This window comes from Monodon monoceros, unplaced genomic scaffold (assembly GCF_005190385.1).
Source record: "Monodon monoceros isolate NGI ecotype Baffin Bay Population unplaced genomic scaffold, NGI_Narwhal_1 Super_Scaffold_12, whole genome shotgun sequence".
Lineage (NCBI taxonomy): Eukaryota > Metazoa > Chordata > Mammalia > Artiodactyla > Monodontidae > Monodon > Monodon monoceros.
The window spans coordinates 93,210,894-93,223,008 of NW_021703768.1; the positions used below are offsets into that span (position 1 = coordinate 93,210,894).

The following is a 12,115-nucleotide window of genomic DNA, read 5'->3' on the forward strand; positions in this document are numbered from 1 at the left end:
AACCCCCAAAAACTTTAGGTCTATCTGACAGTAAGTTCAACTTGAAATCATTTGTAAATATTCCATATCTTCCTTATTTTTAATTTTTTTCTGAAGCACATGTAAAAAGTAGAATTGCAGTGTTCACCCTAAGCACCAGAAATTTCTAGGAGTATGCAAAAACATTAGATAATGTAGAATCTGATTGACTTTATAATTTACTGCTATGTAACTTAAGTAAATATTCTCTTTTATTTCAATGAACATATTCCCTATGTTTACTAGGTACTAGGAATACAAATATTTTGGCATTTATTCCAAAATAAAGGAAAGAAGGAAAGAAGAAGCACACATTAGATCAATGCCTAATACTTACATATTATGTCAAATTCACAATACTATAAAATGAATATTAAATATACTCATTTTACAGATGGGAAACCAGAAGCTCAGAAGGCAAAGTAAGTAGTCAAGTCACAAAGCTAATAAATGATGGAGCCAATAAAGTGTGGAACAAAGAGGTTATCGAGTGAAATTGAAAGCAATATGTGTCTTACCCCACATAAAATGTTTTCAGTTTTATCACAATATATTTGGTGCATCCAGGTATTATCTTCTGTTTATGATTTGTCCTGGAATGAAGCTAGGCCTCATGATCAGCTGGGCTTTTTTTCTATTACCTCATTAATTATCACTAGCATGGCCTTGGACCAGTTTTTAACCTCATCCAGCCTGTTTACTCATTTGTATCATGAGGTAATATAACTACTTCATATGGTTTTGTGAGGATTGGAAAAATAAAGACAGTGCCCCTGGGCACTTAATAAATGGCAGGCATTATTACGAACAGCTAAGGAAATTAGGATCAACATAGTAGAAAATGTTCACACAGTTCACTGGTAACCAGGACAGGACCAGGACACAGGACTTATTTCTGCTTATCCAGAACTCTTTCTAGTAGCATATCAAATTGATTAGGATCCCAAGGATTATGAAGAAAGTTTTCAGAGGATAGAGATGACAAATCTTAATTCCAGATTCTACAATATGGAAAACCAATAAATTTTTATTGTATGCCCATATAGTTCTAGCTACTGTTGAAACAGTGACAAACAAGATAAGGTTCCTGCTCCTAAAAAGCTTATATTATAGTGAAAAGAGCAAATAATAAATATATAAATAAACAAAATAATTTCAAACAGTGGTAAATGATAATGGGTTGATGTGGGAGAGCCTATCTAGGTAACGGATGGAATCCTGGCTTATATGAGGAGAAAGAGGCATCCATGTGAAGTACTGGGAGGAAGATTGTCATGTGCAGGAGAAAACTGTGCAAGTGGAAAGTTCCCCTGCTGTAATAAGCTTGGTGTGTTCAAGGGACAGAAAGAAATTAGTGCATTTGAGCACTGTGAGGATGAGAATGGTGGGAGGTAGACAGAGGCCAGATTAGGCAGGGTCTTCAGGGTCATGGTAAGGAATTGAGGGTGTTTTATAGTTGCAATGGGGAGCAATTGGAGTGCCTTGTGTAGAGGTGTTAACCTACTTGGCTTGTACAGTTGTCTCTCTATCTGTGGGGATTGGTTCCAGGACTCCTTGAGGATACCAAAATGCAAGGATGTTCAAGTCCCTTGTATAAAATGGCAGTAATATTTGTATATAACCTATATATATCCTCTTATGTACTTAAAATAATCTCTAAATTACTTATAATACCTAATGCAATGTAAATACTATGTAAATAGCTGCAGTGCACAGTAAATTCAAGTTTTGCTTTTTGGAACTTTCTGGAATTAAAAATTTTTTTGGTTTAGTGGTTGGTTGAAGCAGTGATAAGGAACCCAAAGATACTGAAAGCCAACTGTGTTTTTAAAAAGATCACTCTAGTTGCTTTCTGGAGAATGGATAATAGGAAGACTAGAGTGGAAGCAATTAGGGTGGCTGGGTTGAGGTCTATGTTAGTGGAATTGTATACAAGCAAATGGACATTCTCATAATCTTCCTTGACATACCAAACTAAAGGGTTGCATCTTCCTATTCCATTATCTCACATAGCACTTACAACTACCTTTAATCATTTTTTTTGTCCACTGTCTGTTATTCCTATATAGGGTTGCCAGATAAAATAAGGCCACTCAGTTGAATTTGCATTTCAGGTACCGAATAATTCTTTGTGTGCTCCCAAATATTGCATGGGAAATACCTATACTGAAATTGTGTTCCTTATCTGAAATTCCAATAAACTGGGCATCCTGTATTTTTGTTTACTAAATCGGCAACTCTACCCCCACTAGAATGTAAAATCCACGAAGGCAGGAGCCCTTTCTGTCTGGTTCCCCAATGTATATCTAGGGCACATAGTAGAAGCCCACACATGCTAACTGAATGAATTAATGATTTAACCAAATAGCGAGCGACTGAATAAATGGTTGAACGAGAGGCCCTCGGGACGGTGGCGGGGGGGCGGTGCGTGGGGACAGGAAACGACAGGGAGAACCAGCTCGACAGGGAGCTGGAGATTTGGACGCAGCGCGCAGGACGCCAGGGACAGTCGGCGTGCTGACGTCACCGGCGCCGGCCCCGGTGACGTCATCACGCCCGCGCTCTCCGCCCGGCTGGCGCTCTAGTGCCGCCGGCGCCTCATTGGCTGCTGTGGACACCGGGAGCTTTCCGGTGAGCCCGATCCAGCGCAGGTAGCCTGTGGAGCCGTTTGGCCCCGCCAAGGCCCCCGAGGCCCACTTTCCCTGTCGTTGGCCGTCAGCCAGCAGGCCTGGCCGCTGTACCGCGAGGAGAACACCGCCTCAGGGCCATGCCCAGGCCGAGTAGCGTCTCCCAGCGGCCGTCGGCTCCTGGAGGGGGCGGCGGTAGCGGCCCAGCGCCGTGTGGCCCTGCGGGAGGCAGCCGGGCCAAGGGGCTGAAGGACATTCGTATAGACGAGGAGGTGAAGATCGCGGTCAATATCGCTCTGGAGCGTTTCCGATACGGGGACCAGAGAGGTGAGGTTCCCGACAGGGACCCCGCCGGCTGCCCCACCTCCCGGAAGCCCGGTCCCTCGTTGGAAGGGGCTGCCTCACCGGAGGGAGGGGAGACGGGGGCGGTCCACCGGGCCCGGGCGAAGCGGTCGCGGGGCTGGGGCCAGAGTTGTGAGCCTTGCCCGGGGATGTGAAGAGCCCCGTGGCGTCCTGCGGCTCAGCCGGGTTACGGGGCACTTGTCTGGCGTCCGAAGGCACGAAAATCAGGTTGCTCAACTGCAGGAGGCATTTCTTTCCCCAGGGAGAGGGCTTTCGGTAGCTTTGCCACAACTTTTAGGTATTGTTAAGACTCTACTTTTTTTTTTTTTTTTTTTTTTTTTTAAAGGAGGTGGTGGTAGCCTTAATCGAGGTACGTTTAGTTTGAGTTTCGGAAGTAGAGGAACAGAAGGAAATTCGACGAATAAATGCAGTGGCAATATGTACTGCTTTGTTTACACCCTGGAAGTATCACTCTAAACACTTAAAAAAAAAAAAAAGAAACTCGTTCTGTTAGACGAAACGTCTTCCATACCTCTTAAGGTTGGAAAGCTACTTGTCTTGGGTCACACAGTGCAGAACCAGCAGCTGACCTGTGATCAGTACAGTATATTGAGAGCTCATTCCGATTTGCTGCTCTAAGTAGAGGACCCCTTATTCTGGAAGCTTAGAGTCTTTCCCTCTCCCCCCAAAAAAGGACCTGGACAGAGTGATTCTGAGCTTTCATTAAACAGAGGTGAAGCCCCAGAAATATACAGCATCATATCCAGTCTGAGACAGTGAAATAGGGATTCTATGCAGTTTTTGAAGGCAAAGACACTGGAATCTGATACTGAGCATTCATAATACTTGAGCATACCTCATCCTTGAAGGAAATAAACATTTTGTTGGTTAAGCAAGTAAGTTAAGATAGTAAAATATGTTCATCAGGAGCTCAAGATTTCAGCACAAGAGGACTAATCTTTGGTGAACATCAGGGTCCTTTATCACATTTAGGTTTAAATGTTATTAATATCAGAATTCTGGTAGACATTCAGTGGTTAATTAGTACAGGCATATCTCATTATTGCACTTCACTTTATTGTGCTTTGCAAATACTGTGTTTTTTTACAAATTGAAGATTTGTGGCAACTCCATGTTGTCAGATGATGGTTAGCATTTTTTATCAATAAAGGATTTTTAAATTAATTGTGTATGTTGTTGTTTAAGACATAATGCTATTGCACACTTAATAGGCTACAGTGTAGTGTAAACATAACATAGGCCCTGGAAACCAACAAACCAACATAGGCCCTGGAAACCAAAAAAATTTGTATGACTTGCTTTATTACAATATTCACTTTATTACAAGGGTCTGGAATCAAACCCACAGTATCTCCTAGGAATGCTTATATCTATTTTTCGCATAAAATATGATAATTTGATTATATGTTTATATGATTTTTCATATTTTATAAACATATATGTGTATTGAAGTACCTTGAAGGAAAATTGCCGATCCACAAATGATGCTTTGTGTTTTTTTCCATGTAGAAATGGAATTTCCTTCTTCTTTGACCAGTACGGAAAGAGCCTTTATTCATCGATTGAGTCAGTCTCTTGGTTTGGTTTCTAAAAGTAAAGGGTAAGCTGACAAGTTTTCTTAATTGAAAAAATTATTTACCGAAAAAGAGAAATGTTTTTGACTAAATAGTTATTACTGCTTTAGTTAGATTCACATCCTTAATTATATTGTGTGTAGATGATCTGATTCATGTCTGTACCAAACTCAGCTCTTTGCTTTTCTTACTGTCCCCCTTTTTTGTTTTCCCTGATTGGGGGAGAGTGGGAGAAGAAGGTAAATTTTAAGATATAAAGAGAATGGTTTAAAAGTTGAAGTTGATTGCATTGAGAAAGGTATTCTCTTCTTGTATGGAAACCAAAACTTTTTTCTTGAAGAATGGATGGACTAAAAATAATAAGTACAATTATTTACAGAACTTATCTCTTTTGATGCTACTGTACTATAATGGTATGCTTTTAGAACACATGCTTGTTGTTTTTTTTCATACCAAGATTAGAACTGATTAAATAAAACTGAACAAGAGGAAACTTAAATATTTTTTGAAGATCACTTATCCATAGTGGGGAAAAGTCATTTGAGCCATCCATATTGAAGAACTCTAAAATTCTGTGGAGTTATTTCATTTTGGGAATAAGAATGATGGGATTGATATAGAGTTCTTAGTATTGGTGCTATTGACGTTTTGGACTGTATAATTCTTTATTGTGGAGGGCTATTTTGTGCATTGTAGGATGTTTAGTAGCATACCTAGCCTTTACCCACTACATGCCAGTAACACTTCCACCCCCAGCTGTGACAACCAAAAATGTCTTTAGGCATTTCCAAAATCTACCCTGGGAGCAATATTGCTCCTGGTTGAGAACCACTGAGATTGGGGGAAAAAAAGATGAAATTTCAGCTTCCAGCTTTTAGGTTAAGAAGAGGGAAAACAAAGCCTTAATTAAGTAAATATATTAATAACTAAATAGAAGGTCCTAAGGTGAAAGTAGCTGAGGTTGCAATGTCTTGCATATGAATGTCCACCATAGTGATGATACAGTTACTGACTGAGACAAGGGATGTAGCTTAGGTGCATGTGAACTTTGAACATCACTAAAACCAGTGTTGGCATCCTGGGAAGGTTCCACCCATATTATAGTCATCTGGATAGGTAAAATATTGCACTTGAAAATAAAAATAAGGTGCAGGGCCACAATCCTTTATCCAAAAGGGCCTGGGCCAAATATGTTTTGAGATGCAGATTTTCAGATTTCAGAAAGGCAGTAGGGTATATTAGCAGTATGTTATATTTCTTGCTGAAAAATGTATGACTATTCACACTAAGGTAAATAAAGATCATAAATAGCTTCATGTTAATTTAACCAGGCTTTGCTGCCAAATGAAGTTGCTGCAGACTTCCAGAAGTCTGCCACTTTTCAGAGCTGTTTGGATTTAAGGGTAGTAGATAAGAGATTGTGGGCCTGCACTAGAAAATATCTGTTATAAACACTGTTCTGCAGCTACATCATTTCTGTGGTTACATGGGTTTTTAATTCTAAACAGTGAACTTGGAAATGACCTTTAGAAATTACTCTTAGAAAAGCAGTCCATTGGACTAGACTACCTCTACTTTTGTTCAGTAGCATGATCCTTTAAAGGATGGTCCAGAGATGAAAAAAAGTTTGGGGGGGAAGGGGAGAGCAAGTTATCAGGACAAAAAAAGGGGGATGAAGAAACATTGAAGAGACAGAAAGAGGAAACAGGAAAGAGATGCTAAGGGAATCAAGGCAACCCCACCTATTATCTCATCCCTACTCCCTATATCTAGTGCTCCATAAATCCTCTTCTTAGTAAATATCCTAGCTCTTTCCCAGTCCCTTTTTATCTCTGAGCAAACTTAGTACAATGTTTTTCTAGTGGTCCTTGTCATTTTCAAATGCCTTTCCTTCTTTTTACATATATAAAGAACTAAATCACTTTGAATATATTTCTTAAATCCTTTCTTTTCATTTATATGAGAATTTGTACCTGACTTGTATGGGTTTTTCTGTTCACTCTTGAGTAAAGATCTTTTATTTTTAACCTCCTAGAATTAACTTTGTTAATTTAGGATAGTTAAGTTAGTTAATAATTGTTAAGTTAGTCTTTCTGTTGTGTGTTTGTTTTTTTTTTTGTGTGCCTGGTATTATGATTCCATAATACCTATTTGAGAGGTGTGGAGGAAAGGACAAGAAACCTGGATTCTAATCCCAGTCTGTCACTGCTTTGTTCTTTAGCTTTGGTCATGTCCCTTAACTTTAAAGGCCTGTTTTCTTAAATGTAAAAAATGAAGGAGTTAATCTCTATGTGTTGGTTAAGATTCTGTGATCCCGTAGTTTATTTTGAGTTTCTTACAAGGTTTTTAAAAAACAGATTCCAGACTTACTGTGTGATAATTTACAGTTTTTTTTTTTCTGATCACTTTTTAATTTTTTTAAATCTCCTTTCTTTCAAAATGAAGCCACATGTGTTGGATTTTGTTTTTCATCTCCTCTTAGAGAGTTGGGTTTACTTTGAATTGATTATTTTCTTTATAATTGCTCATCTTTTGGTAAAAATACTCTTGTTGGAGTAACACCCCCATTTTGTGTTCTTCACTATATCCTAATGTTTTCTTAGACATTCCAGTCAAGTTTTCCCATACCCAAAATTTCACCTCCTTGTAATTTGTTCTGTTTTTCCTCAACCTATGTCACTGTGTTTTGGTTCTAAGAGCACACTTTTTTGAGTCTTTAATTTGTTCATGAATAAAACAAGATTCTTTCTTATTCTTCTTAGTCCAAGTTAGACAAAAAGAAATTTACAAGGTGAACTTTGTTAAAAACTTGTGGAAAGAGAAAATATAAAGTGTATGAAAGCAGGTTTTCCAAGTACAGGTTTTTTATCCTGTGATTGCTGAAGGTGCTGCTTAATAGGTATCCAGTTATTCTACTCACCCTGACCAGGAGGCTCTACTGTACAACAAGACCCCCTTTCAGATCTGCGTTACTGCCTCCCTTACCTCCTGCCATGGAAGATTGCATACCGCACTCCACCTCTCTTCCCCTAGCTAAAACAGAAAATGGGTTAAAAGTGATGAACCCTGTTAGTGAAGTTTTGGATATCCATTAAATAAACCCCTACAGTGCGCAGTAATAATAGTAACAGTAGCTAACATTTATTAAGTGCTGTTGTGCAACAGGCATTGTGCTAGGTGCTTTAAGTAGATTATTTGATCCTCACAACAGTCTTGTATGGTAGGTTCCATTTTTTCAATACCTGGTGCCTGTATAACAGATGAGGCAATTCGAGCTTAGAGAATTAAATAGTTTTCCGAAGATCACACAGCTAGCAGGTGGCAGAGCCAGCAATCAGACCTAGTTAATGTTTAGCTAATTAATTTTTGTTTTTCACAGTGAGTTCATAACAGTGTTTTAGGAACTGCGAGGAGTTAAGACAGGGATATTGGATAAAGCTCATCTCTAAGTTGCTTGTTGTCCATTAAGTCACAAAAAGAAAAAAATTTACCACAAACATAGCATCACATGAAAATAATTGTGTTTAGTGACAAAATTAACTCGTTTGGTTTATTATTTTCTAGGTAATCGTAATAAAGCACAAATTTGTATGATTCAAACTTTAATAAATTTGTAATTTTGTATTACAGTATTGAGGAGAAAATGGTTTGGAGTTAGATCTTTGCATCTGTCTGCTTAGTGGAAGTATAAATTAAAGGGATATGAAATTAAGTGTATACTAGACATCAAACAAATGTGTATTTTTTTAGAGGCATTAGCTCCTTGGTGGCTGTGAGCTTTTTAAGCAGTGATTTCAGATTTTGGCTCTTTAGCAGATTTTTAAACTGTTCTCAGGTTTGTAAAGTGGGGAATAGCAAGGTGTATGGTTGTATTTGAGGTAGATTACTCAGTAACATGCTGTGTAAATGAAACATTTATTAATATTAAAATTGCATCAAATTTGATTAGTTATATCATCATTTTTCTTTAAAAAGAAGAAGCTATTGAAATGTCATAACTTCATTATAGCATGCATGATTACTTTTCCCTTTGAAAGTTAGAAGTTATGATGTTCTTATCTGTATTTGTAGGCCATTTACTTTTATACTTAAATATGGCATATAGGGCTTACATGTTATTATTTAAAAAAATTCTTGTGAAGTTCATTTATCTAGCATCTTTTCCATGTTGTGCAGGTAGTTTCTAGTCAGTTTTGCTGTGTAAAGGGAACTACTAGATATTCATCAAATTATAGTGTTGGTTACCTTGGAATGAAAGCATGATGATGAGATTTCAGTGTGTTAGTTTACATAGTAGGACAACTCTACTATATTGAATGTTTTCATCCACACAATAATGAGGTGAATATTTTCCCAAAATTTCACTAATTTTTAAATTATATATCAGTGTCACTGTGGTGCTGAATGGGGTAGGAGTGAGCCCTAATAGCACTAATAGTAGAATTTTTTTACTAAAACATAAAAACTATCAAGTTGATATTCTCTTTCTGTCCCACCATCTGGGTTCAAACTGAATTTAGTAAATTGTAAATGGTAATGACTAAGTACTCACACTTGCTTAGTATGAGTTATTGTTATAGATTAATGCTGAATTATTATTAGGCAACCTATGTTAGGAAAGTTTCAATCTGACCTGTTATTTTAGTTGTGAGCTTATTGAGGAAAGAGTATATTTTCCTCAACTTTGTAATCGTAGCTTCTAGCATAGTGCCTGGCATACAGTAGGTAATCAATATATGATGAATGATTGAATGAATGAATAAAATAAAATTAAAGGTGAAATATAGCAAAACTTTCCTGAGATGATTTTTGAGAAAATTAAAGCATCTTGGAGCTGATAGAAATATTAGAGGTTTTAAAATTCTGTGTCAGAGAAGTAAAATGATTTATTTTTGATCACATAGCTAGTTAATTGAAAGATTATTACTAGCTGAACACAAGCCTCCTGACTGTTGCTCTAGTGCTCATTTCAGCACACTTCTGGCCTTCTATGGTTAAAATTTTATGAAGTACCTGGAACAGAAGGGGAATGAATGATTGAGTCTATCATGACTGTACTGAGGTTTCAGAAAAGTCCATGGGAAAAGAACCTACTACAGAGAACATCTCTAGAATCCAATAATTCTGATTTACCATGGAAATGACTAAAATTTCTAGATCAGTTAGATTTTAATAAGCTCATCTTTATGCCATCATTTAAGCATCACTAAGCACTTGTCCAGGAGTAGATGATGGCATAGAAAGGGTATAATTCATTGGGGAGTTTCCAGAAATTAAAAATCTTGGTAAATTGAAAGCCTCACTTAGAAGACTTAGATAGCTAAAGCTGTATAGGTTAATCTTCAGTTTCATGTCACTCTATAGTGAAGATATTGTTGAACATATTTAAATTAGATTTAGGAATTAGGAAAATTCTAAAATTTAATTTAGAATTAGTAAAATTATATATATAATTTTCATTGTATTTGTGGCTTTGTTGCTCATTTCTATAATATGATAGTGGCATTAACAAATGGCAAAACATTTTTTTTTTTTTTGCGGTACGCGGGCCTCTCACTGTTGTGGCCTCTCCCGTTGCGGAGCACAGGCTCCGGACGCGCAGGTCCAGCGGCCTTGGCTCACGGGCCCAGCCGCTCCGCGGCATGTGGGATCTTCCCGGACCGGGGCACGAACTCGTGTCCCCTGCATCGGCAGGCGGACTCTCAACCACTGCGCCACCAGGGAAGCCCCCGGCAAAACATTTTATGAAATGTTTTGTGTAACTTTTTTTGGTACAAGAAACGATATTTTTTCCTGGCTATAATTATAATAATAGCTTTCATTTATTTAATGTGTACTTTGTAGCAGATACTGCCCTTTACATGCATTATCTTATTTAATCATATGAAGAGTTCTTTGAGGCACGTATTATTATTATTATTATTATCATCATCTTAGGCTCAGAGCTATTAAATAATTTGCTTGTGGTCCCACAGCTAGTAGGTGGTAGAGATAGGATTCAAATCCAAGTCTGTTTGCTTTCATAACCCAAGCTCTTTACAGTACTACATTGTACTAGATTATAGACATGTATTATTAAATCATTCAAAATACATTTGAGGACTTCCTGTGTGTATAACATTGTACTTAGTACTCCTAAAGCTACAGAAGTCATCAAAGACATAATTAGGACCATTTAAAGAAGTAAATATACCTACATCAGGTAACTTGAGAACAGTTATAAATCATCATTACCTTATAATTGAAGGCTAGAGTCAGAAGCTTTGAAAAACTTCTTTTTTTTTTTCCCCAGTATACATCTGAAAATACTTATCAGTAGTGCTGATTTATGTTTTTTTGGTCCAACCACTAAACTTGGCTTTCTTAACAGGTTTTCATGGGAGTGTGACATTACCAGCATACTGGAGAAACATTCAGTGGGATATATTAGTCTGGACCACTGTTATAATTGGACCACCATAATGTTTTCATTATCAATTTTAGATTCTATTGTTCAAATTGATTTTCTCCCTCTATGTTTCCCAGCATGTATTAACTGGTGATGTTTCATCCACCATGAAGTCTGCTAAGACAAACTTTAACACTTAAGGGTAAGTAAGCCTTTTTTTTTTTTGCTGATTTAAAATTGGATTTGCAGCATTTTGAAATTTTAATTGAAAATGGTCTTGTGGCCAGTTTAGCATTAAATTCCTCTTTACTGAATTTTCTGGGATTTCCAGCATCTTATCCCAAAGCATTTTGATTTTTTTCAGTGTTTTGCTTGAGACATGTTTTCTAAGTAGCCATACATCATATGTAAACAAATTGACTATATATAGTAAATAAATGATTTTTATTAATATTCAGAAAGGGAGCAAGTAGATACCTAACTGTGAAGAAGAAAGATGGATCAGAAACAGCTCATGCAATGATGACCTGTAATTTGACTCATAATACAAAACATGCTGTTAGGAGCCTAATTCAAAGATTTCCTGTCACCAGTAAAGAGCGTACTGAACTTCTGCCTAAAACAGAAAGAGGAAATGTGTTTGCAGTTGAAGCTGGTATGTATTTTCTGGGGAGCTTCCTTGTTTATCCTATTATTTCTTGACTGTTCTTTTTCCACTTAAAATTTATTTTTAAAAACTAACATGAAATATGACTTCTCAATTTGAATAGTTGGTTAGAAATGATTAAAAGTTGTGAAGATTTTGGAATGAATTGCAGTGTTAAGGCATGTCATTAAGTTAGACAGGGTTTTTTGTAAAGTGTTACAGTAATAGCTAAACATTTATTGAGCACTTATTGTGTGCTAGACAGTATACTAAACTCTACATAGAGCCTCATAGCAACCCTTGCAAGGTAAGAATTTCCCCTATTTCACAGGTGAAGAAACTGGGGCTCAGAGAGGTTAAATTTGTTCAAGGCCACTCAACCAGCCAGTAAACCACAAAGCTGGGATGTGACTCCAAAGTCTGAACTTTCCTATATTATGCTACTGTGACACACTAATGAGTGGGATTTTGAATTGGGACTTTAGCTTCTGGAAAGAGA

General features: G+C 37.3%; 1 protein-coding gene across 5 annotated transcripts in view; it reads left to right on the top strand.

Annotated features, from left to right (window-relative positions):
* The first annotated feature begins 2,603 nt into the window (after positions 1–2,603).
* Positions 2,604–12,115, top strand: part of YTHDC2 (YTH domain containing 2) — a 65,192-nt gene continuing 55,680 nt past the window's right edge. For 3 of the 5 annotated variants that reach the window (XR_003792754.1, XM_029217647.1, XM_029217648.1), the window contains exons 1-3: positions 2,604–2,972; positions 4,518–4,608; positions 11,429–11,625. Coding sequence is in view for 4 of the 5 variants with exons in the window: in XM_029217647.1 (XP_029073480.1) it covers positions 2,786–2,972; positions 4,518–4,608; positions 11,429–11,625 (475 nt within the window). In the remaining variant the exon portion in view is untranslated. Of the gene's footprint in view, positions 2,973–3,094; positions 3,286–4,517; positions 4,609–11,157; positions 11,173–11,428; positions 11,626–12,115 lie in introns of those variants that run through there. The other 2 variants (XM_029217649.1, XM_029217650.1) reach the window with 2 other exon arrangements.